General features: G+C 41.7%; 1 protein-coding gene across 3 annotated transcripts in view; it reads left to right on the top strand.

Moving 5' to 3' along the window:
- MOCS1 (molybdenum cofactor synthesis 1) overlaps positions 1-13,853 on the top strand; it is a 28,212-nt gene extending 14,359 nt beyond the window's left edge. Inside the window, exons 5-11 of one of the 3 annotated variants that reach the window (XM_030499168.1) lie at positions 2,382-2,443; positions 3,728-3,839; positions 4,144-4,256; positions 4,899-5,009; positions 5,837-5,957; positions 7,386-7,433; positions 10,510-13,853. In XM_030499168.1, the coding sequence (XP_030355028.1) occupies positions 2,382-2,443; positions 3,728-3,839; positions 4,144-4,256; positions 4,899-5,009; positions 5,837-5,957; positions 7,386-7,433; positions 10,510-11,360 (1,418 nt within the window). In that variant the 3' untranslated portion in view covers positions 11,361-13,853. Of the gene's footprint in view, positions 1-2,381; positions 2,444-3,727; positions 3,840-4,143; positions 4,257-4,898; positions 5,010-5,836; positions 5,958-7,385; positions 7,449-10,509 lie in introns of all 3 variants that reach the window. The other 2 variants (XM_030499170.1, XM_030499169.1) reach the window with 2 other exon arrangements.
- Positions 13,854-15,978: the final 2,125 nt, after the last annotated feature.

Here is a 15,978-nt window from a genome sequence, read left to right as displayed (position 1 = left end):
TAAGAGAAGATTGGAATTTTGTGTCTTTGGTGCTGGTGACCTGTATTACATCTGCTTTTATTCCCAAATGGTTGGGATAGAGGGACTGACTATGAGATGATCAGAGATTTCACTGATGTATGAAAGCAATTAGAGGACCGTAGTATTTCTGCTTCTCCCTATCTACCACATTCGAAGGGATGAACAAATTAAAAGTACTTTCATGCAGGTAGCCAGTCTAACCTGTTTTCACAGCCTGTGCCTTCTTTTTTGTTCAGTACAAGGAATATCAGATAATACTGTACTGTAATTAAATCATTAAACATTCTATTTCTTCTTGTAAGAATTGAGTGCTGAGAGGTGTCCCACATAGGATTGGTCTGGATGTGTCTAAGGTTATCTGTGCTTTAAAGTTAGCTAAAGTTATGATTTCAGAAGAAATCTAAAATGATGAAAATTTTGAAATAGTTCATTGGGTGGAAAAGAAGTCACTTTGAAATATCAAACAAAAACTTAAAGAAGTTCTGACCCTTGACCATATTTGCTGTCACAATGACATCTAGTATTCATTTCTGCTCTAATATTTTGAAACATTTTGTGTTTATTCTTTTTGTTGCTCCATTACCACACAAGGACTTTGATCTAGAAGGGGTGTTTCAATAAGTATGGCAATACAAATAAACTCCTAAAAACTTCTCATTAAAAAAAGAACAAAAAACAGTTAACATCAAAATACAAAATGCAGCTACAGATTTGTATTGGTTTACTGTAACAAATTTTTATTTTAAATAATCCTCCTGCACCAAAATTCCTTTAGGGGAAATAAGCTCATAGTTGTTAATCAGAACAGCTTACTTTGTAGAGATTTTCGATAGCTATTCTAAACCACACTCTTGTGCTAGCATGGCAGGAGGCAAGAGGCAGGACTGGGAAGGACACAGAGTCTAATGCATTGCAAGCTGTAGTCCTGTTCCATACCTCCATAGCGAGTTGACCCCAAGCATGTGAGTGCCTTGGGTTAACAGTTGGACTCAATGATTTTAAAGGTCTTTTTCCAACCTAAATGACTATTATTCTATTCAAACCTGGGGAGGTTTTGATCTGCTGTTTGCTAGTGATATTGCTTCCTGGCCTTTTTAGTTAAGTTCAGTTCCACCTTTCTGCAATCCTGAAGTCACACATAAGGTTTTCTGAGCTATTGCAGAGCTTTTTGATCCCATTTGTGGCTCTAGGATGTGCTTACAGCAGTGTATTGTTATCTCTGTCACCACGTTCAGCCTGCAAACTTACCGAATTAGAATGAAATCTACCACTGGTACTGCAGACTTCCTGGGCGCATGCAAAACAAGTAGGTGGTGAAGGAGAAGGGTGACAAGTCATAACTTCAGTTGCTTGCAAGAGTTATTTCACTGTCTTTTCTTTGTTTTTCACCTCTCTTTTTGCAGCTAGGACTAGCATTAGGACTGGCTTATAAAACAGTTACCATCTTCTGCTTTCTGGTGTCCAGGCTTTATAATGCCTTTACAAGCCAGAAAACAGTTAACTGAAAGCTTTTTGTCTTTCCTTTTTTATCTGATCTTGAATACATCCAATACTAGGTATGCACAGAATGTTATTGAATTATTGCTTATTCCTGATAAAGCACCTACAGGCTCTTGGAAAATACTGCCCTTTTGTGAGCATGTGTAAAGTATTTGCTTTTGTGGACTCCAGCTTTGGAAGAAGGAGCTCAGTCTCATACAGCATTTGGTCTCTCATACCTGAGTTTAGTATGCGGAACAGGAAGGCAACTTATGCCTAGCACCTGACAGGATAGGAGACTCATTCACAACCATGGTGCTAGTAGTTGAGCACACCCACTCACCAGATACATATACCCAGAGCTTGGTAGCGTGCTGTCTCATTCTTGTTACTACTACATTGTTTCTCTGCCAGCTGATGACTGTGGCAGAGAAGGGATAATATGTCAAATCTAAAATTGATATCTTGATGAAAGGTCTTAACTATGTTTAAAGTTGACAGAAGATGTGGTTTGAATGAGATGATTAAGAGGCTTTCCTAAAGGCCTTTGGAATTCCAGAATTACATTGTTACTGTATTTTTCTTCCAAATTTGAGAGGAACATGTGTGGGTGGAGATTTGCCCTAAATTAGCTATCTTTCTGTGTTTGGGAGGAGCTGACAAGTGTAGGCCACACTAAATGGTAGGGTGAGGCTGGACATTCTGAGGGGGGGGGGTGGTGGTGTAGAGTTAAAGTCTCTTGCAGCTCTTCTTACTTGCAGCCCTGTTTGCTGAATCAGATTGTGTTTTATTTGTCATCCTTTTGTCTTGTACTTAATAACCTCCTTTTGCGTTCTGTGTTTAAACAGGAGAAATACATTTTTATTCTTTTTATGTCTTAGGCTTTCACAAGGTAATGGAAGGAATCCACAAAGCCACTGAACTTGGCTACCGTCCTGTTAAGGTAAGCCAGTGTTCATTTACTCTGAAACTGTTGAGTTTTACCATAATTGTGATTGAAAGACACAGTTCACCTGATCATGAATTTATTATCTCCCCTCCCACCCCCCAATAATTTTTAGTAAAACTGAAGAAAAATTTTAGTAGACTGAAGATCATGTTGAGAGGCAGTGGGAGAAATCCATATAAACTCCTTGCACAGCTGAGGGTACAATTTTATGCTGCCACATAGCCTATTGGTTGCCTAGCTGCTGGCTACAGGGTGGTCCTGCTCTGTACTTCTCTCTTCCTTAAACCCTCTATTGATTTGGCACTTGTCTGACCCAGCTGTGAACTTGGCCAAGGGAGTTAATAGGTAGAAAACTACCTGCAGAAAGCCACTAATTTTCTCTTGGCTTATCTCCTTAGCTGCTTATAGCAGACTCTGATGAGTGCCAGTGTAAAGGAGAGGGAAAAGGAAGTCCTTCTTTGGGGTGCCAGTAGACCAATAACATGAAACTTCACTGTGACTCAGCTGTTTGAGGTTCTGCAGCTGTTTCTGCCCTTCAGTTTCACCCATATTTTGGAAGATCTTATAGAGCTGTGAAAAACAGTTGAAATTAAACTAGGCTTTAGGCTTTCCAGAAAGATCTTAAGAATTGTGATGCACGATGCTCGGACATACAAATCTGCCTTACCACCAGGGAGTGTTTTGTCAACTGCACAGGTATCTTGTTCTACAGATAAAGCACAGAAGACCTGAGGCTCCAGTGTAAATATTGTTTATGAGGAATATGCAGAAAACTCAGTTTCAACATGTTTTGGAGGAAGGCAGAGCTAGTCTTCCTGGAGCGTATTGCTATGGAGTGCACTGTGAACACTTCTGGGTCTGGGGAATTTGCCTGTGCCATAAATTATGCCGTAGAAGGTCCCCTGCCAATGCTTTTACAGAAGCTGTACAACGTAAGAATGGGGAGTGAAGTTGTCATTTTAGACAGTAAAAACTGCCATACACTAGATGAGTAAGATGATGCCTTTGTTGCCTAGCTTTTTTAGTTCTCCATTTAGCAAGGTGACTTTAAGAACTTTACTGTTGTTGGATGCAAAAACTTAAAGGCAGGTTTGGCAGAAATGATCATCTATGTCATTGCAATCCTGCCAAATTCTCTCATCATCTTTGCTTGCAAAAAAAGCCCCCCAAAAGTTCTTTCTGTTTACATTGCCTTCTACAAGGACTATGAAACCTTATCTTAACAGGGAATAAAGTCATACTCTGCTCACTAATTTCAGGTGTCTGCTTTTCATGCAGGTAAACTGTGTGGTGATGCGAGGCTTCAATGAAGATGAACTGCTGGGCTTCGTGGATTTCACAAAGGATCTGCCTCTTGATGTGCGGTTCATAGAATACATGCCCTTTGATGGTAAGAAGTCCTGCTTTGAGATTCTTTATGGCATGCAGTGTGTCTTGGACACAGGTGAATCTGGTTGGTGGTTGTTCACCTTGTGGCTTGTCTCTTGAAGTTTTGCTGAGCTCTTTTGGGGAATTAAGAATTGCATTAAGTTTTATGTTGTATCTTTTGCAGCTTACCTATCTTCCTGAGATAAGCTGGAGAATGATTAGTAGCAAGATTAGTTGGGGCTGGGACACCTACAGCAAAAACTGAGATTTGTGGAGAATGAAAAGGTGGTTCTCTGCTAAAGTTATGCTGGTTTTGTTAATTCTAGGCAATAAATGGAACTTCAAGAAGATGGTGAGCTACAAAGAAATGCTTGATACAATTAAACAGCAATGGCCTGAATTGGAGAAATTGCCCTGTGAAGCTTCCAGCACAGCCAAGGTGGGATTAGACAAAGATCATGTGAAATGCGCCCCCATTTTTTCCCTGCCCTTAATCCCCAAATTCATATAGCATTTATATTTGACAAGCAAAGTAAAAAATACTCAGTGTGGTAACTCTAGGATTTTGATCAAGCTGCCCGCATGTGGTTTGATGCTTACTAAACACTTGTCATAGTCTTTACCTTTTAGAAATACAATGTGCTTACTACATGCCTCAGTCAGAGATAAAGAATGTGAGGCCTGTATCCTGTATTTACAGCTTTTGAAACTGTCTGTCTGCACATTAACAAGCCTGATGAAACAGTTGTTCAGTGAAATAACAGTATTGCTTTAGAGTATGTAGTATCACATGGTGAGTTTCTAGCCTACAGGAGTCTATGGCTTGTGGTTGCCTGAGTACTGGCATCACCAGCCATTTGATAACTACAAGAGCAAACATTTAACAAGTTTGTGAATTTCAAGGAAAAGGCAGAATAGACAGGAACCCCTGACAAAGCTGACTTTGCTTTTTTTTCTTACTTTGCTGTGACCTTAGAATTGAAGAAAATCTGTGTTAAAACATCTGGTCTTTGGACAAGTGGAGCATTAAAAATGAGGAGTATATGTTTGACTCTTTTTTTTCTCCTCTGTATTTCTGTAGAGTTATAAAGTGCCACATTTCCAGGGCCAAATCAGCTTTATCACCTCCATGTCAGAGCACTTCTGTGGATCCTGCAATCGGCTGAGGATAACAGCAGATGGGAACCTAAAGGTTGGTAGTGAAACAGGATTCTCTTTGCTTTCATGCAGTGAAAGTAATGTTGAAATTCTTCCCTCCAAAGTAGCTGGGATGTAAAGTAGGATGTAAAGATACTTAATTATTACCAGCTAACTCCTGTTTATCCTGTATGTATTCTTGTTCAAGCTTGTTGGGCTGTTAGGGAGATGTTACATCACCTTTTTTTGTTCTCTCTGTTTTGCTACCATAGTTAACTTCACTTGTAAAACATGGTTGCAAGGCCAGTAAATATAAACATTTATTTTAATCTTTGATTCAAAATCATCTTAAACATGTGACAAGCAGATGATTTCCCACCAAAAAAGGATCCAAGCAGCTGTGAGGGCTGGCTTTTGTGTTCCACAAGGATCCTGTCTTGTTTCACCAAACATCTTCTTGCAACTCTTCTCCTTCAAAAGCAGCCCGTACATTTGCTGAGCGGCTGTAGGAAAGGGAGGGGGGAGTAACTATTTCCTGCCACGTTGAAGCTGGCAGTTTCTGGGGGAAAATTAAAGTTTTCAATTAAAAACTGGCACTTGCACATTGTCACCTGATATTGACAACAGCTGTGCTGCTGTCTAATGTCAGATGACTGAGGCAGCCTGATTGGCCCAGTGAGCTTACATTACATAAACATCCCAGGCTGTCTGTGTACGTACATCAAGAGAGATAAAGAAAAAAATCTCTATAAGTGTTCTGTTTCTTCAGTAGGATGGGCCTGTTCAAACCTCTTTACTCTGAGGTTAGCATAAAATACTTGTAAAAGCCATTTATTTTATTATTTCTCATTTCTCCTCTTTGTTTCCTTGGGTTGGCTGTAGGTGTGCCTTTTTGGGAATTCGGAAGTGTCCTTGAGAGATCACCTACGGTCGGGTGCCTCAGAGGAAGAGTTGGTTCAAGTCATTGGAGCAGCAGTGGGCAGAAAAAAGAAACAGCATGCTGGTATGTTGTACCTGAGAAATAACAGCAGTGACTAGAGAAAGCAATGTCCTGGTACTGCTGTGGAATGCATTGACTTGCTGGGAGAAAGAAAAGAAGGAAAGCTTCTTGAAGGAAGCTGCATTACCTAAGGAAAGAATTTTCCCATCTGATAAAGAGTATTGTCTGGTAGAAAGCTGGTAACATCACCAGTCCTGCAGGTACTTCAAAATCTGGATGTCGGTTTTGAGTCTTCTAATTTTCCACATGAGCTAGAAATTTGGACCATCTACAAGTCTTTCAGACTGACTTTTGTCTTCAAAGAGATGCAAAAACCACTGCTCACAATAACAACAGTAAAGCTAAAGCTAAGCAAAAATAGATGGAGTTGTACTGGATCCATTTTTCTTTAAATTAGTTTGTTGTAAAATAAATACTAAAATGAAATTGAGCTGTCAGTCCAACTGACATTAAGTGGCAAATCTCTTTTTGAGCGTGTAGAAATTTGTAGCCACTCATCTAGTGCTCTGCATAAGGTGATGACACAAGGTCCATGATGATGCAGTCACATGCTCAGGTTAGATTAGTCTTTTCTGAATTTATATTGACAGCAACTGTATTTCAGTTGCATCTGTACCTAACCATATTTTTGTAATCTGGCTGCAGGTGTGAATGCTGACCTCTTGTATACGAACTGGCTGTATGATTACACTAAAAATACGCTTTGGCCCTTTTGTTCTCTTGCAGATTCTGCCAGTTCACTAGCAGTTGGTTTTGCCCTTTTTGCATGATGTGTAAAACAAATGTAAAGGGAGCTTTTCAATCTGGGCATAGACTCACTTCAAAGTTCATTGGTCTGCCCCAGATAAAATAGTGCCTTATAGATATAAGGGAAGGGATAGAAGGGTTGGTTCCTTTACTTTTAGACCATTAATTTCTGAGTTTCTAATTAGAGTGTTTTTCCCCTCTAGTAAAGGCATTTTGCCATCAGCAGGATTTACCTGGCATTGTCTGTCTTCTTCCAATTTGTGTTAATCCCAGTGTTGTCCCTGAGGCCTTCTGTGATTGGACTACTTTGAACTGGAGCACTGGTAACAGCTTATCCATAGAAATAGTACAGTTAAATGCTATTGTAAGAAACAAGATAGTCTCAAATTGTTTGAATTCTGTAGTAGGGAGACTGTAATTCAGATTATGGAAAGCTTTCTGGGAAAGGGTTCTACAGTGTGATAGAGCCATAGCAGCTGGATGCTTGGAGACTGTGGCAGCTACGGTTTTAAATAATACCATGCTATATTTCTCTTCCTCCAGCTCCCTCAGTCTTTATTGAGCTTTGATTTTCCTAGCATGCAGGTTGCACTGTGAAGAGCAGAAAACAAAATATATAAATCAGATGCATGACTTCAAACCTAAAAAGCTAGGATTTTTATGTGTTCCTTATTTTATTTCTAGGCATGTTTAACATTTCCCAGATGAAAAACCGGCCAATGATCCTGATTGGTGGGTGACAAATCAGTACGTAATAAACATACAATGATTTTGTTTGCTTTTTGTCTTTGGGGGAGTAGAGTGGATTGGGCTTTTAACTTGTGTTTGGTTCTGGCTTAGGTTTAGACAAAGAAATGGGTTTCTATAAAAGGCAGTTGTGGTTAACAAGCTGAAGTAGAAGAGGAGAAAGGTTTAATGTCCCTACCCAGTCTTTTCCAAGACCCTAGTGCTTGTACTTCTGTTGCCTTTATTAGGAAATAGGATCTACAGTGGTCTTTTACCATAGGTTTTCACTGGGACTGTTTTCCCTTTGATGCCCCTCTTTAAAGGGCCATGACTTTCCATGTTGAGTGGTGCTGGATTGTGTGTCTCTGTTTGCTTTTGCTCTTTTGTATTTAGCCACTGCTGCATTGTGTTCCAGGAAGAGGGGAAAGAGGACCCTTTGTTTAAAGTGTGTATTGACTTACTGCATGAGGAAAAATGTTCTTGCTTTTGGGGTTTTTTGGGGGGTTTGGTTGGTTTTATTTTTTTTTTTCTCTAACAGAAAATACATTTTTTGTTAAGATGAAATACTACATTAAACTCTTTGACAGCTCGCTGGGACCTATGTAATTTTTCAAGATGCATTTGAAACAATCCCCACATGCTGAAGTTAGCATTCACAGCAATGTTTGGATGTCTACAGCTCAGATCCATCCAATTTCCTTTTGAAAAGTGCTTTAACATTGTCTGACATACCGTAAAAGAGGCAGCCTGTCCAGGTCCTCCCCCAGCTGTTCCATGTCCCTTTGAGACTAACTGCTGGCAGTCACTGCAGAGACTGGAGATGAGTGGAGAGTATCCCACTGTGACACATGGGGACTCATTAGGACATTTCCCAATTGTGTTTTGAATTACTTACAAACTTCAAATAATGTTGGCGTGCAAGCAGTCAGTGGGGGGGTGTGTATGGAATTAATTTAATGAAACTTAACCAATGCTGTGGAAATCACTAATTGGTTTTGCTAGTCCCAGTGAGCCAAACCTGGCTTCTTCCCTGCACTGCTGTTGTCTGATCCTTTGCTGTATGGTTTGTATCCTATTTCGCTTAATCAAAATATTCCTTTTGGCAGGTTGTTCTCCTCATGGGTTTCACTTCAGTTATGGGCATTTCCTCCGTAATTTAAGTATCTCCTGCCCTCCTCCTCCCCCCAGGATTGTGTAGTTGGAAGCTTACGCAATTAAACTTCAGGTGCAGTAACAGAATATAAGGAGATGCAGTTTATAAGATGGTTTCGGTTGTTATACATAGTGCTATAGGAAACAATTATCTATTTTTTTTTTGTAGGTATATGAGAAATTGGGTGAAAGTAGAGATGACTAGGTACAACTTGAAGAAAATGTAGGTTGTTAGGAAAAGCAAAGATGCTTTGTGTGCATTACTGTCTGTTGCTGTCTTTTTACTTACCACTACTTGAGCAAACAGCACTTCTCTTCCCTGCTCCCACCCATGTGTGTTTATGCTGTGGAAGTAAGTACTCGTCCGCCTTTGCAGTCCAGCTTCTTCTGAAGATAAAACACTTTGCCAGGGGTTTAGCTTCAGCTTTAAAGCTAATCAAGAAATCCAGAAGACAGTACTTTGAGTTCCTCGATTTCAAAAGGAATAATCAGGTTAGGCCCCACTGTATAAAGAGAGAGGGAAAGAAAGAGTAAGAATAATTTTCTGTGTTCTTCCCAAGCAGAGCAATGTTGCGTTCAAAACATTTATGTCCATTTAATTCCATTCCTCTGAGAGTAAACACATTAACACTAAACTTGCAGAAATCTTAATTTTAGTGGGTAGGCCATCACTTGCAGATCAAAAAGGGACTTTGCCTGAATTTAGATTATTGCAATTTTTTTAAAAAATACCATGAAATCTATGCTTGATTTAAACTTCCAGATCAATGTTTGGAGGGTATTCTAGACGAAAAAGCTGCTAAGTGCATCAGAGGCTGGGACTAACAAGGAAAAGAGATTGCTCAGTTTGTTTTTAAAGAAAGAGGGCAGGGGGACACAACCAATGCCCCTGTCCATGCTGTGCCTGTTACTGTCATGTGGTCAGTCCAAGGGGATAGGTGGAGGTGTGGTCTAATTCCAAATTTCTCAGAGCAAAGAGAGCAGGAGCTCCAGAAAAAGAGAAACATGCTTATCAATGAGGCTATTAAACTAGGGCTTAGCCACTTACCTCTATACTGCTTTCTCTTTACTCACAAACCAAATCACTACTTTTATGTGAAAAAGACTCCTTGTCTTGACACTTGGCATTTAGCCCTCTGCAAATGCCAAAACCGAGGGATTAAATGGTGAAAAGGGGCAGGAGGGCTTACTACCTCTCTGCCAGCTGGGAGCTCTGCTAGCTCAGCTTGGAACACATTTCTGAGTAGGTTTAAAATCTATATCTGTCAGTGAGAGGAGTGTGGTTTTTCCAGTGCTTAAATTTTAGCTGTCATTAACATGGTAAGAGCTGGTAATAATAAAAGAGGTTCCCATCACAGAGCCACCCTCCGAACTCACAGTGTAGTTGCAGTGCTTCTGGTCCCTGCTGTCCTCAGGTGCTGGCATGACCCTTTTCTGCAGAACGGGATGAAAGCAGGAAGTGTAGCTGCCTGTGCTGAGAGGAAGGTCTTTGGAAAGGCAAAGTTGAGAATCTGAGTGCAAGAATTTCCTATTAACCATGTCAGGCTTTTGAAAGAAGACTGCCGCTGGGACAATCTCAAATGAATGCTGAGATGCTGTGACTTCCTTTTCTTCAGAACAGATGTTCCTATAAGCTTTCTTGGCTGCTGTTTCTCAATCAGTGTTGATACTTTTGAAAGCAAGTTGTTTCTTCTTGTCAGAGACCTTGAAATAAGTGGTTTGAGTCTTCAGGTTTGTAATAACAAACCAGCAAATGCAGAGAACTGATGAGAGAGAAAAGCTTGAGAAGTGGATGTTTGGAGGCTTTTTGAGGTTTTTGCAGTACAGAAGGTCCCAAGCAGTGCTCTGACAGAGTTCTCAGGTACTGCAGACTCAGCTTAGCTTTCCAGTTAATAATATGCATTCTCATGTTATTTTTCTTTTCCCCCAGAGCCTGCATTGATGCTGTTCCCACTAAGCCAAGACACCCTACAGAATCCCCCAAATTCAAAACAATGGGGTCACACATTCAGCCATTGGCTGACTTCGAGAGCAAGCTTCCCCACACAAACGAGAAAAGCATTAATGAAAAATAAGCTTATAGGACAACTCTACCTGCCAGGATCTTGCCGAGAGCAACAGTGGCATACAACAACAGGAATTCTACAAACCCAGCTCAGGGGCTCCTGTATCTTCCAGAAGGATGCAAGCTCCACATTTGACCCAAAGTGCCTTGAGGCTTCTCCTGTAGGCCAAGTTTCTGTGGACTGTCATTCCAAAGAGGCAAGTCCAGGATCTGAATTGGGCACCACGGTGCCTCGTGCCTCTGACAGTTTGACTCACACTGATGAAGAAGGACGGGCAGCAATGGTTGATGTTGGAGGGAAGCCAGATTCAAGAAGAAGTGCTGTTGCTGTAGCTGTGGTCCGCCTGGGTGAGAAAGCATTTGGGATGGTGAGGCAGAACCAGATGAAGAAAGGGGACGTGCTGGCAGTCGCCCAGATTGCAGGAATTCAGGGAGCCAAGCTGACCAGCCAGTTGATCCCGTTGTGTCACAACATCCCCCTCAACCATGTGGAGGTGTCTCTGAGCCTGGATGAGGACAGATGTGCAGTGGTCATTCACAGCTCCTGTCAGACCTGGGGGAGGACAGGGGTGGAGATGGAAGCTCTAACAGCTGCTAGCCTGGCTGCCCTGACTGTGTATGACATGTGCAAAGCAGTTACTCATGACATTGTGATTGAAGAGGTAAAATTGCTTAGTAAGACAGGTGGGCAGAGGGGAGACTTCTCAAGAGTCTAGATCGTACCAAGACACTTCCAGGTAACCACTGCTCATGTTCAGCCTCTTACAGAACTACTTCTGCTCAGCTGGAAGGCTTGGAGACCTCAGCAGGTGTACCCTACAGCAACCCTAAAATTCCAGTTTTGCCTTACACTGGCAGCTTACTGCTGGGTGACCAGTGGAACCACTTGTCCCTGTTGATAACCACATGCGTTTTTTATAGAGCAAGCTTCTCCACTCTGCCAGTACTTTAATTTCAGTGTCCTCACCATGAGCTAGAGCAAAGATTCGTAGTCATACCACAGAGTTGGGTTTGTTTTTCCTTCTTACTGTGAAATATTCACAGCTGCTGTCATCACACCGTGCAACTGTGAGTTCTGGAAATGAAGCAAGTGCTGAAAGTGCTGTTATTTGGCAACTATTTTTAAGTCAAGGATTAAGATTTCAGAATTGTGTCTGTCTTTCCCCCTGACTTTTTTAGTTGAATTTAGAAGGTGACAGTGAGAAGAACACAGCTTGGGAACCTTACCATACAGCAGAGATTAGAGCTGGGGAACAGCCAGGCTCAGAGGTGCAGCTCCCATCCCTTTCCATTGCTGCTGCTTCCCTTGCCTGCAAATGGGAACATCCATGTATCAGTTTCAAACGAAAAAACAAAAAAGATGGCAGCTACTCCGTTCTCTACTCTGTAAAACATGATGATGTAGAAACAGAGGATTTCTGGGTTTGGAAGAATTATTTTGCTGATGTGAAAGATACCTTTTACAATGTCAGATGCATGTTCCAGCATTTTGACCTTAGCACTCAAATACATAGAGGCCCTGTGTCTGCATGCTCAAGGCTTAATTGTGCCATGCACAGAAGTAGGCATCAGCTCTCCCTGGCTTTAGAAATAGATGTCACACCAAGCCCTAGAAGACCCAAAATTTTTTAGTCCTACAGTGCACCTCCTAATAATCAGCAACCTGCATCATTCTGACAGATAAAACAAACTTTAAGACTAGTAGCCACTTGGAAGAGTAAGGTAATTGCTGTTGCCTCAGCCAGAATGTTTTCCTTCATGTTTCTCCAGTTTGCTTTCATGAAGTCTTCTGTCCTCAGAGCACTTAACTGTCCCCATAAATGTTACAGTGCCCACTGTCACATACCATTAAATAGCTTTGATAATCGACTATCCTAGATAAGAGATTACTCAACATTATTGTTAATACCGACGTATCCTTTTCAAATGTTAATTTAAATTCTCTAAACAGGGTGTTTCCAGCTTTGGTTTACTTGTTTTCAAGTACTTATGGCTAATGTGAAATTGCATATGATTCAGGGTGCTCCCTCTCCATACGCACAGAGAGTTGAAGACAGCTCTAGTAACATCAGAGAGGCTACCAAAAAAGCATCTTAAACTTTGCAGGTAGCTACTTCTTATGAAATAAGGTTTAGTGACTGTGAGCATCAGTAAAGCACACATCACACACATCCTGCTCACTTAAAGTAAGCACAGGCCTAAGATTAGGAGGCAATAGGTTTTACTATAAATCCTCTACAAATTTCATACACTGGCTACCACAGAAGGCACCTTTTCCATCATAGATTAATTTGATTCTTTTTTCATTGTCACTGTGAGATAAGGCACATACAATGACACACACAGCAGCTATAGCTGGATGGGGAAGGAGTTGGGAAAGCTTGGTGCTCAAACTCCATTGCCATTTGTACACCTCTACCCAGTGTTACAGTCATGATTGCCTTGACAGCACTGATGCGTCTGTGAGTTAATAGTAGGGGGCAGGATCGTACCTGGCACTGCTGTACTGAGCACCAACAATCCCCTAACCCTGCAAATACAAAAGCTTATGTTCATCTGTGGAGCTGCTGTGCCCACAGCACAGAAGTTCCCCTAGCTCAGCATGGAAACAGGTTGCCAGGAAAAGGAAGCACGTGTGTAACCTCCTAAGTTAACCGATTACGCACAAGCACTAACTCCCCCCGCCATGCACAACACACCCTGCCTTCCCTGCTCTCATCCGGTCTCTAGCTAGTTTTGAAAACTAAAAGGAAACTAGACATACTCAGTAGTATTAAAATGATGCTTTGGGGCATACAATACTTTGGCTTCTGAGAAGTTTGTGATCATGCTGTAAAGCTCACCCAAAGGAGTGACTCAAGACTACACAAGAAACTACAGAGCACATACATGACTGCCACGCACATTTTGCTACTTACGCACATTTCACTACTTTCTTGGGTTGAGAGGGGCAAAAAGCTTTGGGAAAACAGACTTTGGTGCCATTTTATGGTTGTGTTACATTATTAAGTCTTGAAACTATGCACATTTATAGGTAACAGTCAACATTTGTGAGAGAAATGAGCTGACAGCAGTGTATGTGTTAGTGGTGCTGGGTGGGCGATGGTGTAATATATATTGATGAACTGACTACTTTTTGGAGGCTTGCTTTTTTTTTTTGTCCACTGCATTTTTAATAAAGACTAATTGTAATGGAGTATGTTTTGTATTACTTTGGATTCCTGTTTTATTCATTCAAAGGAACATCTATGTTTTAATCCACAAGCTTCTATGAATAGTTAACTCAGAACAAGCAACAAGACAGACTTTATAATATACTCACAGTGATTAGTCAGCAATTTGCAAAGGATCAGTCACAATACCTTATTACTATAAGCAATCTATTCTCTTTTTTTGTTGAGTGAAGCTCCTCTCTATCGGGCTGGTTTTAAACTGAGTAATCCTTTAGGCTTAGCATAATAATTTATCTCATTATCTCAGCTTCTCCCACATGCCTGTTTTGAGTCAGTGGCTGCATGTAACAGCACTGCTTTGTGTTGCAGAGTAACATAAGGTACTGGTGCCTACAGAGCTCTCTCTCTTGCATCTGAAGGACCATGCACTGAAACTGAAGTCTGGGGAGAAGTGCCTGTAGAGAAGTCCATATCCCCTGAATCATTATTAATAACTCTAAGGGAAATTCCCGTTCTGATCCAACTGAGCTTCCAGGAAGTCTCTCACCTATTACCAAGAAAGAAGTTGGTGAGCTGTTCACTGTAGCCAGCCACAGTGCAGTGCAGGTGCTTTGCAAGAGGGCAGACAGCAGCTGTACTGGCAGAGGGTGTCTCCCTCCAGGTACAGCCTCCAAATGCCAGGATAATAGCACAAAGTTTACATCCTTCTTTCTAGGAGCTGCTTCCTAATTTGCAACCAGATTTTTAACAATTTCACCAAAAGAAACAGCATAAAGCACCGAGCCCACCACATCCCTTCTCCTGAAGGGTGAAGAGCACGAGTCACATCTCTAGCGCTATGCTGCCAAACACCACACAAATGCGAATACTGCAGATCCCAGCAGCCCCCACAATGTTACGGCATAGCTTTTGCCTAATGGAAATTCTGCCTTATCCCAGCTGATGTCCCATTTGTGAGTTACTGTCTGTTCACTGCTAATCCAGCCTACGTCTTCTGTGGCAGCTCAGCCTTTCCTTCACAGCCACATCCTGAGGCTGGTCACCCCACCCTCAGACTGCCCTGGAAAAAATTGGATGCAGCATATAAAGGAGAAGCCAGCAAAAGCTGGTCATTAAGTATTGCTAAAGAGATTAAATCTAGGTCAAAGAGAACAGTGCTCTCAGAAAGTGCTGGAGGAAGAGTGGGACATGGAAGGAAGACACAGCTTGAAATACCTTAGGAAGGAATCTCTTCTTCCCCAATGGGAATCACTCAAAACCAGACTAAAAGCAACAACAGCTGAGCACTAAAAAGGGGAATGAATTTTTAGCTATTCTAAGCTACTGCTGACCTGTAGTAATTCTCTGTAAGTTGCTGATGTTACTCAGCTTTACATGGGATTTGACTAGACAGAATCTGGCCCTTCATCCCACCGCTTCTGTGGCCCTTCACTAGCTTGCTGCTCCTTCTGGCTGCCTCAGCAGTAGGTATGCAGGCATCTAAGAGCCTAAGAAGGGCTGTAACACTGTGTGTGCTTTGGCCAGGACACAGCACTGCCAATTAGTTACAAGGAAACACAGTTCACTTCACTTACTAGAGCCTTGCTCCAAGAGAAGCTTAACATTTCAGGCAACCCAACAGTTGGATGAGTTGCTAGCTGCACTGGCATGACTAGACTTTCATTTTTTTTGAGACTTCAAGTTAAAGCCCCACTATAGGTCTCAAAACCAGTGGATCTGAGGAGCACGGCAAAGCTATGACTATGGTGGGCAAACCCCTGACACATCTGGCACACTCCCTGGAAAGGCAAAGGGTGAAGCAATCAAATCCTGTTTCACTGGCTGGGCCTGAAGAGCTTTGGGCAAGCTCAGTTCACCCTGTCATAAGAGCAAGATTTTGGTCACAACAAGCTTAAACAGTGGTAGCCAAGACACAAATCCAGCTACCTCTACCTTCCCTTGTCCCTCCATGCTGCCAGTGCCATGTTTAGACAGCTTTCAGTTTAGCATCTCTATTTTTGTACTTGCCTTGTTTGTTCCTTTAGGAAGCAAAGGGTACCCAAAGTAACAGTTGTGAAGTCCAGCTGAGTGCAAGTTCATTGGAAGGGATGGGTGCCCTGAGACACTGCTGAGCTTTGCTCTGACCAAAGCAGCACGACAAACCAGGCATGGCTCAGATTCA

Source organism: Strigops habroptila, chromosome 10, assembly GCF_004027225.2.
Source record: "Strigops habroptila isolate Jane chromosome 10, bStrHab1.2.pri, whole genome shotgun sequence".
NCBI lineage: Eukaryota > Metazoa > Chordata > Aves > Psittaciformes > Psittacidae > Strigops > Strigops habroptila.
Note: the sequence above shows the minus strand (reverse complement) of the source record. Positions and strands in the feature narration are given on the sequence as shown.